This window comes from Mesoplodon bidens (genome assembly GCF_964165515.1).
Source record: "Mesoplodon bidens genome assembly, chromosome: 4".
Classification (NCBI taxonomy): Eukaryota; Metazoa; Chordata; class Mammalia; order Artiodactyla; family Ziphiidae; genus Mesoplodon; species Mesoplodon bidens.
This window is the reverse complement of record NC_138160.1, coordinates 14868850-14884439: the sequence shown is the minus strand read 5'-3', so window position 1 is coordinate 14884439 and position 15590 is coordinate 14868850. Positions and strand designations below refer to the sequence as shown.

Genomic DNA, 15590 nt, shown 5'->3' with positions numbered 1-15590 from the left:
TGTGCTCAGAATCTAATCACCTCTCAGAAGTGCCACCTCCTAAGACCATCACTTTGGGAATTCGTTTGTCAATATGATTTTTTTTTCTTTTTGAGGGGGGTGGCACAGACATTCAGACCAGAGCAGGAATGTGTCTGTACTTTATTCCCAGTCAGGGGAAGACACTGAAGGTTTTCAGCAAGAAGAACAATGCGACTTAACCTACATTTTAAAAAACGTCGATATCTTCTTTGGTGCTATGGGCCGCTTGGATTTTAAACATGCAATGACCAGTTCTGAAACAGGACGGACTGGTTCAGCTAGGCTGCGCAGACGATTGTAAGAACTCCCTACGCCTTTAACATTCATGTTTCCTATAGAATCGGGCTACTACGCATGACATGCCATAGTTAACTAAGTACGGGACACGAGGCTCCTCTGAACTGAGGTGTGCTGTTAATTGTAAAATGCGCACTGGAATGCCAAGATTTAGTCCCAACAAATGAATGTAAAATGTCTCACTAAATCTTCTGGCTTGATTACATGTTGAAATGATACTATTTTTTGATATACTGGCTTAAATAAAATATGGCCATCTTACCTCTCTCTTTCCGCTTTAATGAAAACGTGGCTACTATTAGATTTAAGAGGACCTACTTGTCTGGGATTCTATTTCTACTGGGCAGCGGCTGGGCTGGACTCTGCGCTCCGACGTGCAAACTATCCATCCAGGAGTTTCTCCTGCGCCCTTTCCGCCCCAGTAAGGCCGTGGCTCTGGCCGGGAGTCTCTGGTTTTCCTGTGAGTTCCCTCAGCCTCCAACCCGAGTCTCCGGTCCGACCCCCGGGCTGACCAGCATCCCTGGCTTTCGTGACACCCACTCCCCGGCTGCAGGGGTGCAGGGCGCGGACCTCAGAGAATCCAGACGGTCGGGCGGTCGCACGCATCAGTCCTCCCGGCTCCCCAATCCTCCGTCCCGCGCGGTGGTCGCCTTCCCAGCACCACGCCTCAGCACAGCCAAAAAGGACAGTAACCTGCGGGGGCGAGGCCTGTCGATCACACCCAGCTCAGGGCAACACCCACCTCGGTCGACTCAATGAACACCTATTACTTCTGGTCGACCCAGCTCACGCGGATCCACCGATCCCACACCTCGCGGGGACCTAAACAACAATCACCTCAGGCCCATCCAATCACCACTCGTCTCAGACTCATCCAATCACCACCTACCTCAGGCCCATCCAATCACAACCCTCCTTACGCCAACCCAATCAACACCCACCTCAGGCCGACTGGGCGGGGCCGGATCCCTCCCAGGCTTCCCCACATACCAGGGGCCTGTGGTCTCTCCGCGGCGGGGGCGTGGCTACAGGTCGGGAGGCGGGACTTCCTGTCCGGCCGGGAATAATTCGATCCAGTCCGGAAGTCAGCTCGCAGTCCGGCTCTTCGTGGGCTTTCAGGTTTACGGTTGGAGTGTGTGGTGGGGTCAGGGCGCTCAGTGGTCGCTAGACTGCTGCCTCGGTTCGCCTCTTATTTACCGGCTGGCGATGGCGACCTACACCTGCAACACCTGCCGGGCGCTGTTGGACGACGCGGAGGCGCAGCGGGCCCACTACAAGACGGACTGGCACCGCTACAACCTGAAGCGCAAAGTGGCCGGCATGGCCCCGGTCGGCGCCGAGGGCTTCCAGGAGCGGGTACGGGCGCAGCGGGCCCTGGCGGAGCCGGAGAGCAAGGGCGCGGCCACCTACTGCACCGTCTGCAGTAAGAAGTTTGCCTCGTTCAAGGCCTACGAAAACCATCTGAGGTCCCGGCGGCACGTGGAGCTGGAGAAGGAGGCGGTGAGTCGGAAAGTGGCGATCCTGAATGAAAAGAACTTGGAGAAAGGTCTCGGCGTGGACAGTGTGGACAGGGATGCGGTGAACGCGGCCATCCAGCAGGTCATCAAGGCCCAGCCGTCCACGTCTCCCAAGAAGGCGGCCCCAGCGCCCGAGGCGGAGTCCCGGAGTCCCGTGACCGTGGCCGCTGGAGGACGTGGGACTCAGCAGCGAGACCCGGCCGAGAAGCCTCCCCGGCTGCAGTGGTTTGAACAGCAGGCGAAGAAGTTGGCCAAAGAGCAAGTGGAGGAGGAGAGTGAGGAGGACCTGGACGCAGATGGTGGGGGCCTGTCGGGGGGGCGGGGCGGGGCTGGTCCTCCAGCTTCCAGTTTATCTTTGAGGTTGTAGGGGGGAGGTGTCCGTTTTCAGGTGAAGGTGATGCGTGAGGGTGTTTCCTTGGTTTCTGAAGTGGCTGGTGTGGCCAGCACCCCCACAGGGCATTTTGTGTGTTTAGCTCACTGTGGTCGATTCGGGGACTGAAACCTTAACGGGGGGTGGGGGGCATAGTTACTTAGTAAATATTTGTAGAAGGAAGGGATGCCTTCTCTGTTGAAGGAGGAGATTGTCAACGTATGCAAGAGAACATAGTACCCTCACACCATGTGCTGCAGAATGTTTAATTCCATTGGGTTTCCGGTCATGATGGCTTTGCTCTGAGTTTGAGGTGCTCAGAATCGGCTAGCTAACTTGCAGTGTGAGGCTGGAGCCAGCAACCTAGGCTTCTTGACTTAATGAGCTATTTTTCCCTCATCCCCCTGACGCTGATTGCATGTGTTCATACAAGAATAGGAAAGGAGCACGTGCGTCCTCCAAGGGGTTTACTGTGCGCTGAAAAAGGAGGAGGAAGGCATTCCTTAGCCATGCCGAGTGGTGTGTGGTGGATGACTGGCTGACTTTGAGATCTCCAGCTAACTTTGTTTTTCAAATCTCTGGCTTGCAGACTGGGAGGATATTGATTCTGATGAGGAACTGGAATGTGAGGATGCTGAAGCCACGGAGGAGGAGGAGGAGGAGGCAGCGGAGGAAGAGGCTGGAGGAAGCACCCCGCTTGGTGCCATCCCCATAACGGACTGCTTATTTTGTCCCCATCATTCAAGGTCCCTCGCGAAGAATGTGGCTCATATGACTCAAGTCCACAGCTTCTTTATTCCTGATGTAGAGTATCTTTCAGATCTTAAGGGACTGATTAAATATTTGGGTAAGTTCAGTCGTTTTTCCTTTTGAATGACAAAATACCACATTATTGGGGGCATTAGTTTGGGGCTTCTCCTCAATCTTGGATTGAATGACCGGCCGATTTTGTGAATATCAGAAATTTGATGGCTGTTTTTTGAATTGTGGACATCGACAGTGAGCCCTAATCTGGCTGCAAAAAGCTGCTTTCCTGTTTTTTTCTCAACTTATTTTTCCAGGAGAGAAAGTCGGTGTGGGGAAGATTTGCTTGTGGTGCAATGAGAGGGGGAAGTCCTTCTACTCCACGGAAGCTGTACAGGCTCACATGAACGACAGGAGTCACTGCAAGCTCTTCACAGATGGGGATGCGCTTTTGGAATTTGCAGACTTCTACGATTTTAGGTGAGTCTGGTTTGTAATAGCGAGTGAAGCCAGCTGATCACATTTGCATTGGATTCGCATGTGCCCCTACCCGATAACTGTCTGTGTCTGGCTCTGTCCAGTATCGTATTCTTCATACGTCTTAGCACACTTCTTTAGGAGGTCGTTATTTCCTCTCATTCTGTAGATGAGAAACTGAGTATCACAGAGTTAAACTCACATATCTGAGCCAGAGAAGATCTCAGGCCCAAACTTTCAGTTTGTGTGGTTTGAAAACTTGTTTTTGCTTGTTGTGGTTTCCATGGTCAGAAGTTCAGTTTTGCCAGTTACCTCAGGAACAGAGGCAGGGAAGTTAGGCTTCACATCTTGGTTTCCCTGAGAGCCCTTGAATCACAGGCTGTCTCGTAAGGGACTTGAGCTGGTGGCTGCACCAGGCCTGTCCCAATCACTTGTTGGTGAAATTATTCCACCTTTACCTAGAATCTTGAATATTTCCTACATCATGCAACGAATCCATGCTAGGAATTCTGGAACAGCTGGTTCTTAGTGTCAGTGTGCCTATGACCTAGCACGGGTGTGTTCTGCAAGCAGGTGTGTATAATGACCGTGCCAGGTGTGCAGAGTCCACCTAATACAGGTGTTCAGGAAAGTGCTGGTCTTTTGAGTTGTCCTTTTGCATTTTCCTCCTGATTTGTCATTTCTCACTTGTCCTGACAGAGAGTTTTTCATTATAGCCACTTTGGTGGCTCTGTAGGGGTATCCATTGTGGTTTTAATTTAAATTTCCCTGATGAGGACTGATGCAGTTGAGAACCCTTTACATACTAATTGGCCAGCTAGCTCATTTCTTGTGAAGTGTCTGATCAAGTCTTTTGTGTGTTTTTCTATTGGGTTATCTGCCTTACTATTCGCATTTTAGCGTGCATTTCTCAAATTATTTTTTATGTGTACTTGTGAATATTTCTAGGAACAAAGTGTGTGGTATGATAAATACTAAGGGTGCTCACATGACTAGTTAATCAAAGATTGATCTAAAAATTTAAATATTGAAGTTTTCAGTTGCACTGCCTACATTTCAAAGCACATGTGACTGGTAGCAACATAGTTGAACCCAGAAAGAAAATTTCAACCTTATAGAGTTCTACTGGCCTAGAGTTTTCTTCTAAAACATGTTTTTTAAATTGTTAAATTACCAAGAGCCGCATCCCCAGTCTCCATTCTCTTCCTCTTACTTTCTGGTTTGCAACCTTCCTAAAGAGAATCAAATACTAGGGGAAAGAATTCAGTTATAGGTCATTTGCTCACTCTTTAAAAACCAATTTTAGGTTCACCGCAAAGCTGAGCAGTAGGTACAGTGATTTCTTATATACTCCTTACCACACAGGTGCACAGCCTCCCTCAACATCAGCATCCCCCAGTGGTACATTTGTTACAGTTGGTTAACCTATATTGCCCCATCAATTATTACTCAAAGTCCATAGTTTAGGGTTCACTTTTGGTGTTGTCCAGTCTATGAGTTTGGACAAATGTACATATAAATATAATGACATGTATCCACCATTAAAGTATCATACTCAGTAGTTTCCCTGACCTACAAATCCTCTGTGTTCTCTGCCTGTTCATCACTCTCCTCCACCCCAATCCCTGGCATCTTTAATGTCACCATAGTTTTTCCAAAACATAGTATAGTTAGAATCATACAGTATGTAGCCTTTTCAGACTGGCTTCTTTCACTTAGTAATGTGCATATAAGGTTCCTCCATATCTTCTGGTTTGATAACTCATTTCTTTTTGGTAAATTCCAAAAATATTCCACTGTCTGGATGTACCATAGTTTATTTGCTTACTGAATTACATCTTGGTTGTTTCCATGTTTTAGCAGTTGTGAATCAAACTGCTATAAACCTCCATTTGTAGGTTTTTGTATGGACATAAGTTTCAGTTCCTTTGGGTGAATACCAAGCAGCAAAATTGTTGGATCCTATGGTAAGAGTATGTCCACTTTTGCCAGAACCTTCCAAACTGTCTTCCACAGTGGTTGTACCCTTTGGCATTCCCGGTATCACTGAGTGAGAGTTCTTATTGATTCACAGCTTCACCAGCATTTGGTCTTGTCCGTGTTCTGGATTTTGGCCATTCTGATAGGTGTGTCGTAGTATTTCACTGTTTTAATTTGCATTTCCCTGATGACATATGAAGTGGAGCATCTCTTTACATGCTTATCTGCCATGTGTATATCTTCTTAGTGAGCAATCTATTAAGGTCTTTGGGTCATTTTTTAATCGGGTTGTTTATTTTCTTACTGTTGAGTTTTTTGTTTTTTGGGGTCTTTTATTTATTATTTTTGGCTGCGTTGGGTCTTCGTTGCACGCAGGCTTTCTCTAGTTGCGGCGAGAGGGGGCTACTCTTCGTTCCGGTGTGTGGGCTTCTCACTGCGGTGGCTTCTCTTGTTACGGAGCACGGGCTCTAGGCGCGCGGGCTTCAGTAGTTGTGGCACGCGGGCTAAGTAGTTGTGGCTCGTGGGCTCTAGAGCGCAAGCTCAGTAGTCATGGTTCATGGGCTTAGTTGCTCTGTGGCATGTGGGATCTTCCTGGACCAGGGATGAAACCCGTGTCCCTTGCATTGGCAGGCGGATTATTAACCACTGTGCCACCAGGGAAGCCCTTATTGTTGAGTTTTAAGGGTTCTTCCTATATTTGGATAACAGTTCTTTATCAGCTGTGTCTTCTGCAAATATTTTTCCCAAGTCTGTGTCGTGTATTTTAATTCTCTCGACAATGCTTTTCACAGAGCAGAAGTTTTTAATTTGAATGAAGTTCATCTTATCCATTCTTTCTTTCATGGACTGTGCTTTTGGTATGGTACCTAAAAAGTTGTCAGCAAACCTTAAGTCATCTAGAATTTGTCCCATGTTATCTTCTACGAGTTTTTATGCATTTTACATTTAAGTCTGTGGTCCACTTTAAGTTCATTGGTAACTTGTATATTTTACTACAGAAAAATGCTAACAAGTTGTTTTTTCCTCCAAAATCCTCCAGCTGGCAATTTCTGCATCTGTTTATCCCTGTCCCCCCACCCCTTTAGGTAGCAAGCGGGTTTTTCACATTGACAAATAAAATATATGTCTTTTAGTTAAATTTGAGGTCTTGGTCTATGTATTAATGCCATTCCATGGTTCCAGGAGTAGCTACCCAGGTCACAAGGAAGGGGAGGACCCTGATGAGACTGAGGACTTGCCCTCAGAAAGGGCCTTGGAATATGATGACGACACCATGGAGCTGATCCTCCCTTCTGGTAAGTGCAGTTGTCCAAAATACATAGCTGCATGCTGCTGAGATTATCGGAGAGGCGTGTTCCCATCACTTCCCTTCCACACCGAGGGGAGAGACCCTACAACTTCAAGTGTGTGTTTGTGTTCCCCCGGATGAGGTAAACTCTGCCCCATAGCTCTGTCTTGGCTGTTTTGTTTAAACTGCATCAATGTTTTTTTCACTTTTGTTGTGATTCGTAATGCTTTAATCAGTCATTGCCTTTCTTTTCAATACATAGACCTTTTGTATTCTGTTTATTACCTGTTTTTTTGGCCCCATACAGGTTTTTCTTGTTAAACTTGACTTTGCTCTTATTCCTTGAACTGATTCCTGTTTCCATGTGCTCAGACTTGCACATGTTAGTCTGGCATGGGTGGATCTGATTGACAGCGCCCAGGTTTCCTGTCCATATTCTGGTGTAGCAGGGAGGCTTAGAGTTTGAATTCTGCCTTCTCCTTTTGGATACATGTTGCATGATGGTGAGAATTTATCCCAGATATGAAAAGATGGAGAAAAGCCAAGAATATGAGAAGCATCTAATACTGTTTATAGTGTTATGATTATCTGAGAAGAATGGGAACAGCTACAGAAGACACATTTAAAAAGGACAGGGAATGGGATGATAAGATAATAAGACCCTAATAATACCTCGTATTTTCTGAGCAGTTAGCACATTCAGGCAGATATATTATTTTATCTTTACATCGAGCCTTTGAGTTAGATTCTATTATCCTTATTTGACATATGAGCCAGCTGAAGCTTAGACAGGTTGAGTAATTTACCCAGGATCATGGACTTGTCAGTGAAGCCCTTTCCCCACTTCTCTCCGCTGCCTGGGAGGTGTGCAGTGATGGTGGGAGCAGGAACAGCCACATTGCCAGTGGAGACGTCTGCCATGAGGAAGCCACCCTGGGGGTGCTGCTCTCCACCTGGAATATCACGGCTTAGGTATAGAGAGCCCTGCTTAACCCAGAGTGACAACCTTCTAAGGCTAAGGACAGCTTTAGACAATGACAGTGAAAGGAAAGTGCAGGCAGAACCTGTCTTGAGGATATAATTCTTCTACAGTGGTAGGGAAGCTATAAGGCGGTACAATATCGGGGCCTGTACAATACATAGTAGCAAAACAGGCCTAAGTATTATTACAGAGGACCTAATCTCATCTTCCAAGACTATTTGTTTAATAGTCTCGACTGTTTAATAGTCTTAGTCTGTTTAAAGCTTGACCCACTGGCATGGTTTTACCAGATCCTTACAAATAAGCAAAAGCTGTAGGGAAAATTCAGCTTAATCATCTTTTAAGATTCCCATGTACCAGGCGACTTCCATCATTTAGAAAGCAGTAGGGCAGGGTTTCCCAGCCTCAGCACTGTGGACGTTTGGGGCAGATAATTCTTTGTTTTGGGGGCTGTGCTGTGCATTGTACGATGTTTAGCCGCATCCCTGGCCTCCACCCACTAGGTGTCAGGAGCCTCCCTCTAGCTGTGATAGCCAGAAATGTCTCCAGTCATTGCCACGTGTCCTCTGGGGATAAAATCGCCTGTTTGAGAACCACCGCAGTAGAGAATTTAAGCAAAGAAAAAGTGGATTGGTTTCTATTCTAGACTCAGACTGTGGCTTATAGACCTAAACATCAGGGCCATTATCTGTGCTTAATCTCTTTTCTATTAAAAAAAAAAGTTAAAATTCCTTACCTCCTAGGGCACTTTTATCTGTATTAGTAGGGGCAGCTATGTGAATTTCTAGGGAGGCACTTCTTTATAAGTAAGTACAGATGCTGAGATTTGCATTTGACAGTGACTTACCATTGTCTCTCTCTCTCTTTTTTATTGAAGTATAGTTAATTTACAGTGTTTTGTTACTTTAGGTGTACAGCAGTGTGATTCAGTTTATATATATTTTTTCAGATTTTTTTCCATTATAGGTTACTACTAGATATTGAATATAATTCCCTGTGGTACACAGTAGGTCCTTGTTGTTTATTTTATATATAGTAGTGTGTATATGTTAATCCCAAACTCTTAATTTATCTCCCCTCCACACCCGCTATCCCCTTTGGTAACCCTAAGTTTGTTTTTTATGTCCATGAGTCTATTTCTGTTTTGCAAATAAGTTCATTTGTACCATTTTTTTTTTAGAGTCCACATATAAGTGATACCATATGGTATTTGTCTTTCTCTGACTTGCTTCACTTAATGTGATAATTTCTAGGTCCATCCATGTTGCTGCAAATGGCATTATTTCATTCTTTTTTTATGGCTGAGTAGTATTCCATTGTGTATATAGTACCACATCTTCTTTATCCATTCATCTGTCGATGGACGTTTACGTTGCTTCCATGTCTTGGCTGTTGTAAATAGTGCTGCTGTGAACTTTGGGATGCATGTATCTTTTCAAATTAGAGTTTTCTCCCAGTATATGCCCAGGGGTAGGATTGCAGGATCATATGGTAACCTTATTTTTAGTTTTTTAAGGAACCTCTATATTGTTCTTCATAGTGGATGCAACAATTTACATTCCCATCAGCAGTGTAGGAGGGTTCCTTTTTCTCCACACCCTCTCTAGCATTTATTATTTGTAGGCTTTTTGATGATGGCCATTCTGACAGGTGTGATGTGATACCTCATTGTAGTTTTGATTTGCATTTCTCTAATAATTAGTGATACTGAGCATTTTTTCATGTGCCTCTTGGCCATCTGTATGTACATCTTCTTTGGAGAAATGTCTGTTTAGGTCTCCTGCCCATTTTTTGATTGGGTTGGGTTTTTTTGATATTAAGCTGTATGAGCTATTTGTATGTTTTAGAAATTAATCTCTTGTTGGTAGCATCATTTGCAAATATTTTATCCCAGTCTGTAGGTTGTCTTTTCATTTTGTTTATGGTTTCCTTTGCTGTGCAAAAACTTTTTAGTTTAATTAGGTTCCATTTGTTTATTTTTGTTTTTATTTCCATTACTCTAGGAGACAGATCCAAAAAAATATTGCTGCGATTTGTGTCAAAGATTGTTCTGCCTGTGCTTTCCTCTAGGAGTTTTTAGAGTATCCGGTCTTATATTTAGGTCTTTAATCCATTTTGAGTTTATTTTTGTATATGGTGTTAGAGAATGTTCTAATTTCATTCTTTTGCATGTAGCTGTTCAGTTTGCCTAGCACCAGTTATTGAAAAGACTGTCTTTTCTCTGTTGTATATTCTTGCCTCCCTTGTCATAGATTATTGACTGTAAGTGTGTGGGTTTATTTCTGGGCTCTCTATCCTGTTCCATTGATCTGTGTATCTGTTTTTGTGCCGGTACCATACTGTTTTGATGACTGTAGCTTTATAGTATAGTCTGAAGTCAGGGAGCCTGATTCCTCCAGCACTGTTCTTCTTTCTCTAGGTTGTTTTGGCTGTTTTGGAGTCTTCTGTGTTTCTGCACAAATTAAAAAATTTTTGTTCTAGTTCTGTGAAAAATGCCATTGGTAATTTGATAGGGATTGCACTGAATCTGTAGATTGCCGTGGGTATGGTCATTTTAACAAATATTGATTCTTCCAATCCAAGAACACAGCACAGTAGGTCCCCTACATATGAACAAGTTGGGTTCCGAGAGCGCATTTGTAATTCCAATTTGTTCGTAAGTCCAACAAAGTTAGCCTCGGTACCCAACTAACACAATTGGCTATATAGTACTGTACTATGATAGGTTTATAGTACTTTTCACACAAATAATACATAAAAAACAAACAAACCCAAAAAATAAAGAAAACATTTTTAATCTTACAGTACAGTACCTTGAAAAATACAGTAGTACAGTACAACAGCTGGCATACAGGGGCTGGCATCGAGTGCACAGGCAAGCAGAGTTACTGACTGGAGGAGGGAGAGGAGGTGGGAGATGGTAGAGCTGAGGGATCGTCAGGAATAGGAGACAGAGGGCAAGCTGCAATTTCACTTACGCCTGATGTTGATGGAATGCACATTAGCGTCTTTGAAAGTTCACAGCTTGAAGGTTCGTATGTAGGGGACTTACATCTTTCCATCTGTTTGTATCCTCTTCAGTTTCTTTCATCAGCATCTTACAGTTTTTGGAGTACAGGTCTTTTGCCTCCTTAGGTAGGCTTATTCCTAGGTATTTTATTCTTTTTGATATCTTGGTAAATGGGAATATTTCCTTAATTTCTTTCTGATCATTTGTTGTTAATGTATAGAAATGCAACAGATTTTTGTGTATTGATTTTGTATCTAGCAACTTTACCAAATTCATTGATGAGCTCTAGTAGCTTTCTGGTAGCATCTTTAGGACTTTCTATGTATAGCATCATGTCATCTGCAAACAGTGACAGTTTTACTTCTTTTCCATTTTGGATTCCTTTTATTTCTTCTTCTTCTCTGATTGCTGTGGCTGGGACTTCCAAAACTATGTTGAATAAAAGTGGTAAAAGTGGGCATCCTTGTCTTGTTCCTGATCTTAGGGGAAATGCTTTAGCTTTTTACTGTTGTCTCTTTTCTTAAATCTCTCTACTCCTTCCTTTATTTTTTAACATGTGGCTTCATCTTTCTTCAGCCAGTAGAGCAGTCTTTCTTCTGTCACATGCATTTTCTAGCTAGATAAAAGTGAAAATTCCGATTGGGAAAGCCCTTGCTTTATGGCTCCATTTTGAAAAACGATCCAACTCACTGCTTCAATATTGTTTTTTTGAAAAACAGGTGCCAGAGTGGGTCATCGCTCCTTGATGAGATACTACAAACAGCGGTTTGGCTTGTCAAGAGCTGTGGCAGTTGCTAAGAATCAGAAGGCTGTGGGCCGGGTCCTCCAGCAGTACAGAGCCCTGGGCTGGACTGGCAGCACAGGTACGTCCATGTGGACCACAAGGCCCAGCCCAGGAACTTGCATCACACAAAGGGCCTTGGGTGAACTGGATTTTTTTTTTCTTTGTCCTTATGGGTCCTCTCTAGGGGAAACTTAGCTTCTTGGCTCTGGGAGCTTCTGTGACCACTTGAGACATTTTTGGCAATAAGCCCAAAGCTCCATGACTTTAAAACTTCATATTCCTGGCACAGTAACTTTCTAAAAACTGCATATATACCACTAATTTTTCAGAAGATAATAGTAATAAAAATAACTGTTGGGCTTCCCTGGAGGCACAGTGGTTGAGAGTCTGCCTGTCGATGCAGGGGACATGGGTTTGTACCCCAGTCCGGGAAGATCCCACATGCCGTGGAGCGGCTTGTCCTGTGAGCCATGGCCACTGAGCCTGCGCGTCCGGAGCCTGTGCTCCGCAACAGGAGCGGCCACAACAGTGAGAGGGCCGTGTACCGAAAAAAAAAAATTGTTTAGTGATCATCTGAGGTTGAAATTCTCCTGGATGTTTCACAGGGGAATGAATGGTATTCTTATGTCAATAGCTTGAGCTGTGGAGTCAAACATGACCTCCCTGATACTCTTGTTGGTACTTATAACATGAATATGAGTAATTTAATTAATTGAAGCCTCCTGTTTTTTCACTTACAAAATGGAGGTGATAATAATAGGACCTGCCTTGTAGAATTGTGCAGGTTGAATATCATAAAGCATGTATGACTAGTACATGTACATAGTAAAGGCTGTCAGTCCTTTTTGTAATTTTCCCATAGTAAATGTTGTAAGAGTCAGAAGAAAAAAGGAGGCTATCTTCTGAAATTGTTGAGATTGCTGTCTTCAAGGAGAACCTCAATCCACTGAAAATAGTAGAGAGAGAAGGGGGAGAGCTGCCTTTGATGGCCTGGGAAGCTCTGAAACTGGAATCCATTGTAAATGCCTCTGTGTTTATATTACACGTGGGTTCCTTCACTATGGCTCCCTGTGAGCTGTGAGGGCACTTAAATCTAGTGGACACTGACTTCATCTTAGTCTTGTCAGGACTTCTTGTCTGACTTGGTTTAGAGTCTGCCTTTCTCTGTCCCTTTTGGTCAATGGGGCTTCACCTTTTGGGCTTATAGACCTTTTCAGATGATGAAAACTAAAGAGGCTCATCCCAGAAGAATGTATATATAGAGAAGTTCTGGTATGCAGTAAACCCCCCAAGGCCCATTGGATAGAGACCCCAGATAATAACTCTTGTTTAAATATAAGAACCCACATACCCGAAACTAGAATCAAACTAAACTTTGATTCTCTGCCAAGTTGGGTCTTCTCCGATCACAGGTCACAGACCTTTGCCTCATTTCTTATCCCCTTTCCAACCCCAGGAGCAGCTCTCGTGCGCCAGCGGGACATGCAGTATGTCCAAAGGATGAAGTCAAAATGGATGCTGAAGATGGGGATGAGGAACAACGCCACCAAGCAGATGCACTTCAGGCCCCAGGTGCTGTTCTGAGTCGGCCAGGGATTGAGTCATCATCCGTCTCCTGCACAAGCGTCCTCCTTGCCTGGGGACCCGTGGAAGCCGGATCGGACAACAGACCCTTTTGCTGCTACTTCTCCCTGTACTTCCTCTGTCCTGACCTGATAATAAAAGTCAGAATCATATTGGCTCTCCAGTGTAATTTTTGGACAGGGTTGAAATGTGTTTTTACAAAGTGAGTGCTGTGTCAGCTGGACGCAGGCCCTGCCCTTCTGAGAGCTGCTTTGTTGTCTCGGCTTGAAACTGATTTAGGGCTGTCAGAATAGTGTGGGGAATTCAGGAGCGGCTTGTCTGCTCCAAACCTGGTTTAATTTTCAGAAGAACACCTTACCACGTCATGGCGCTGGGACCTATGTAAGGGGGCTTTGAAGCTTCTGGAGGAGCAGAGTTGAATGTCCCTCTTGGAACATTGTGGCTCCAGAGATGGTGACAGTCTCTGGGCACTTTCATTGAATCCAGGGAAAGTAAAAGGGCATGTCAGTGGTTTGCTGTAAAAGTTCTTTATTTCTAAATGTGATCCAGGGCTGCCTTTAGAGGGGGAAGAAAATAAATGTAAAATGTGTAAACGTTTTCAGGGTTCAGTCTCTCAATGGATTCACAGTTTATATGGTTTACAGCAAGGCCATGATATATTGAAAATGAAAGTAAACATGAAGTTCAAAATCCATTGAGCTAACTTCTTGACATTGGAAAAGTGATTTGGTCTTTAAAATCCATAAAATGAAGGATTTATTACCTCACAGGTTGTTGTGTGGTTAATTATATCAGCAAGGGACCCATCACTCAGTCCCCACCACAAAATAAGTGCTTCATGTTCTCTCTGGTGGAGCAGGTACCCCACTGAGGAAGGCGATGTTCTGGTCAGTTCAGTGGTCTTTCTGAGGAATGAGTTCAAGGATGCCAGGAGATTTTGCTTGCCCTTACTGTGTATTCAGCTGTCGTTTGCTAGAGACATGTCTTTTCTTACTTGGGATGCAGAGTTGAATTAATATTTCCTCAGTACACAGGTTCACTATCCCAACAGTGGAGGGTTCCCTAGTTTTAATTTTACTCCTTTATCCCGTTTTTCTAACATTCTCGTCACACGAGTACCCACCCTCTTGTGTTTGACACATCTTTAAATCTACGTCCTGGGAAATGATCTAGTGCTTGGCATGAGGTGTGTTTTTACTTTATATTTAACTGAATGTACATAATATTGTGTTATAGCTCGTCAGTTTTGGTTTTCTTTCCGCGGTTCTTCACTTATGTGCTTATTCACTGTCTTTTGTGGCTCCACAAAAATTTTAGGATTATATATTCTAGTTCTGATAAATGTCATGGGTATTTTGGTAGGGATTGCATTAAGTCTGTAGATTGCTTTGGGTAGTATGACCATTTCAATAATATTAATTCTTCCAATCCAGGAGCATGGGATATCTTTCAATTTCTTTGAATCAGCTTCAGTTTCCTTCATCAGTGTTTTATAGTGTTTACAGTATAGGTCTTTCACCTCCTTGGTTTCGTTTATTCCTGGGTATTTATTTATGTTTTTGGAGTGACTTAAAAGTGGGAATTTTTTTTTTTTTTTACTTTTTGATATTTCATTATTAGTGTATATAAATGCAACTGATTTCTGTATATTAATCTTGTATCCTGCGACATTGCTGAATTCATTTATTAGTTCTAAAAGGTTTTGGTGGAGACTTTATTTTCTCTACATAGAATATCCTCTTATCTGCAAATAATGACAGTTTTACCTCTACCTTTCCAATTTGGATACATTTTATTTTTTTTTTTCTTGTCTGATTGCTGTGGCTAGGAATTCCAATACTATGTTGAATAAAAGTGGTAAGAGTGGGCATACTTGTCCCTATATTTAGCAGGAAGACTTTTAGCTTTTTACCATTGAGTATTATGTTGGCTGTGGATTTGTCATAAATGACCCTTATTATGTTGAGATATGTTCCTTCTGTACCCACTTTGATGAAAGTTTTTATCATGAATGGATGTTGAATTTTGTCAAACGGTTCTTCTGCGTCTATTGAGATGAACATGTGATTTTTATTTCTTTTTTTAATATGGTGTATCACATTGATTTGCATATGTTGAACCATCCTTGTGACCCTGGAATAGATCCAACATGATCATGGTGTATGATCCTTTTAATGTATTGTTGGATTTGGTTTGCTGATATTTTGTTGAGGATTTTTACATCTATATTCATAAAAGATATTGGCCTGCAATTTTGGGGTTTTTTTTGTAGTGTCTTGTCTGGTTTTGGTTCAGGGTAATGCTGGCCTCATAGAATGAAATTCCTTCCTCTTCAATTTTTAGGAATGGTTTTAGAAGGACAGGTATTAGCTTTTCTTTATATGTTTGGTAGAAATCCCCTGTGAAGCCATCCTGCCCTGGATTTTTATTTGCTGGGAGTTTGTTTGTTTGTTTTTAAATTTGCTTCTAGTGATTGGTCTATTCAAATCATCTGTTTCTTCTTGACTCAGTCTTGGTAGGATGTATGTTTCTAGAA

General features: G+C 43.2%; 1 protein-coding gene across 1 annotated transcript; it reads left to right on the top strand.

The window, feature by feature from the left end:
• Positions 1-1422: 1422 nt before the first annotated feature.
• LOC308616955 (cytoplasmic 60S subunit biogenesis factor ZNF622-like) lies at positions 1423-13206 on the top strand. The gene is made up of 6 exons (XM_081233530.1): positions 1423-2134; positions 2795-3052; positions 3267-3429; positions 6589-6701; positions 11406-11549; positions 12927-13206. The coding sequence occupies exons 1-6, from the start codon at positions 1525-1527 to the stop codon at positions 13052-13054; spliced, it is 1416 nt and encodes a 471-aa protein (XP_081089656.1). The 5' UTR covers positions 1423-1524; the 3' UTR covers positions 13055-13206.
• The last annotated feature ends 2384 nt before the right edge of the window (positions 13207-15590 follow it).

What these genes read in the sequence shown, in the direction of transcription:
- LOC308616955 (XM_081233530.1), top strand. Translation starts at nt 1,525, where the DNA reads ATGGCGACCTACACCTGCAACACCTGCCGGGCGCTGTTGGACGACGCG. An exon ending in GGGACTGATTAAATATTTGG is followed by an intron (nt 3,053 to 3,266) that starts GTAAGTTCAGTC and finishes TTATTTTTCCAG; the next exon opens with GAGAGAAAGTCGGTGTGGGG. An exon ending in GGGCTGGACTGGCAGCACAG is followed by an intron (nt 11,550 to 12,926) that starts GTACGTCCATGT and finishes TTCCAACCCCAG; the next exon opens with GAGCAGCTCTCGTGCGCCAG.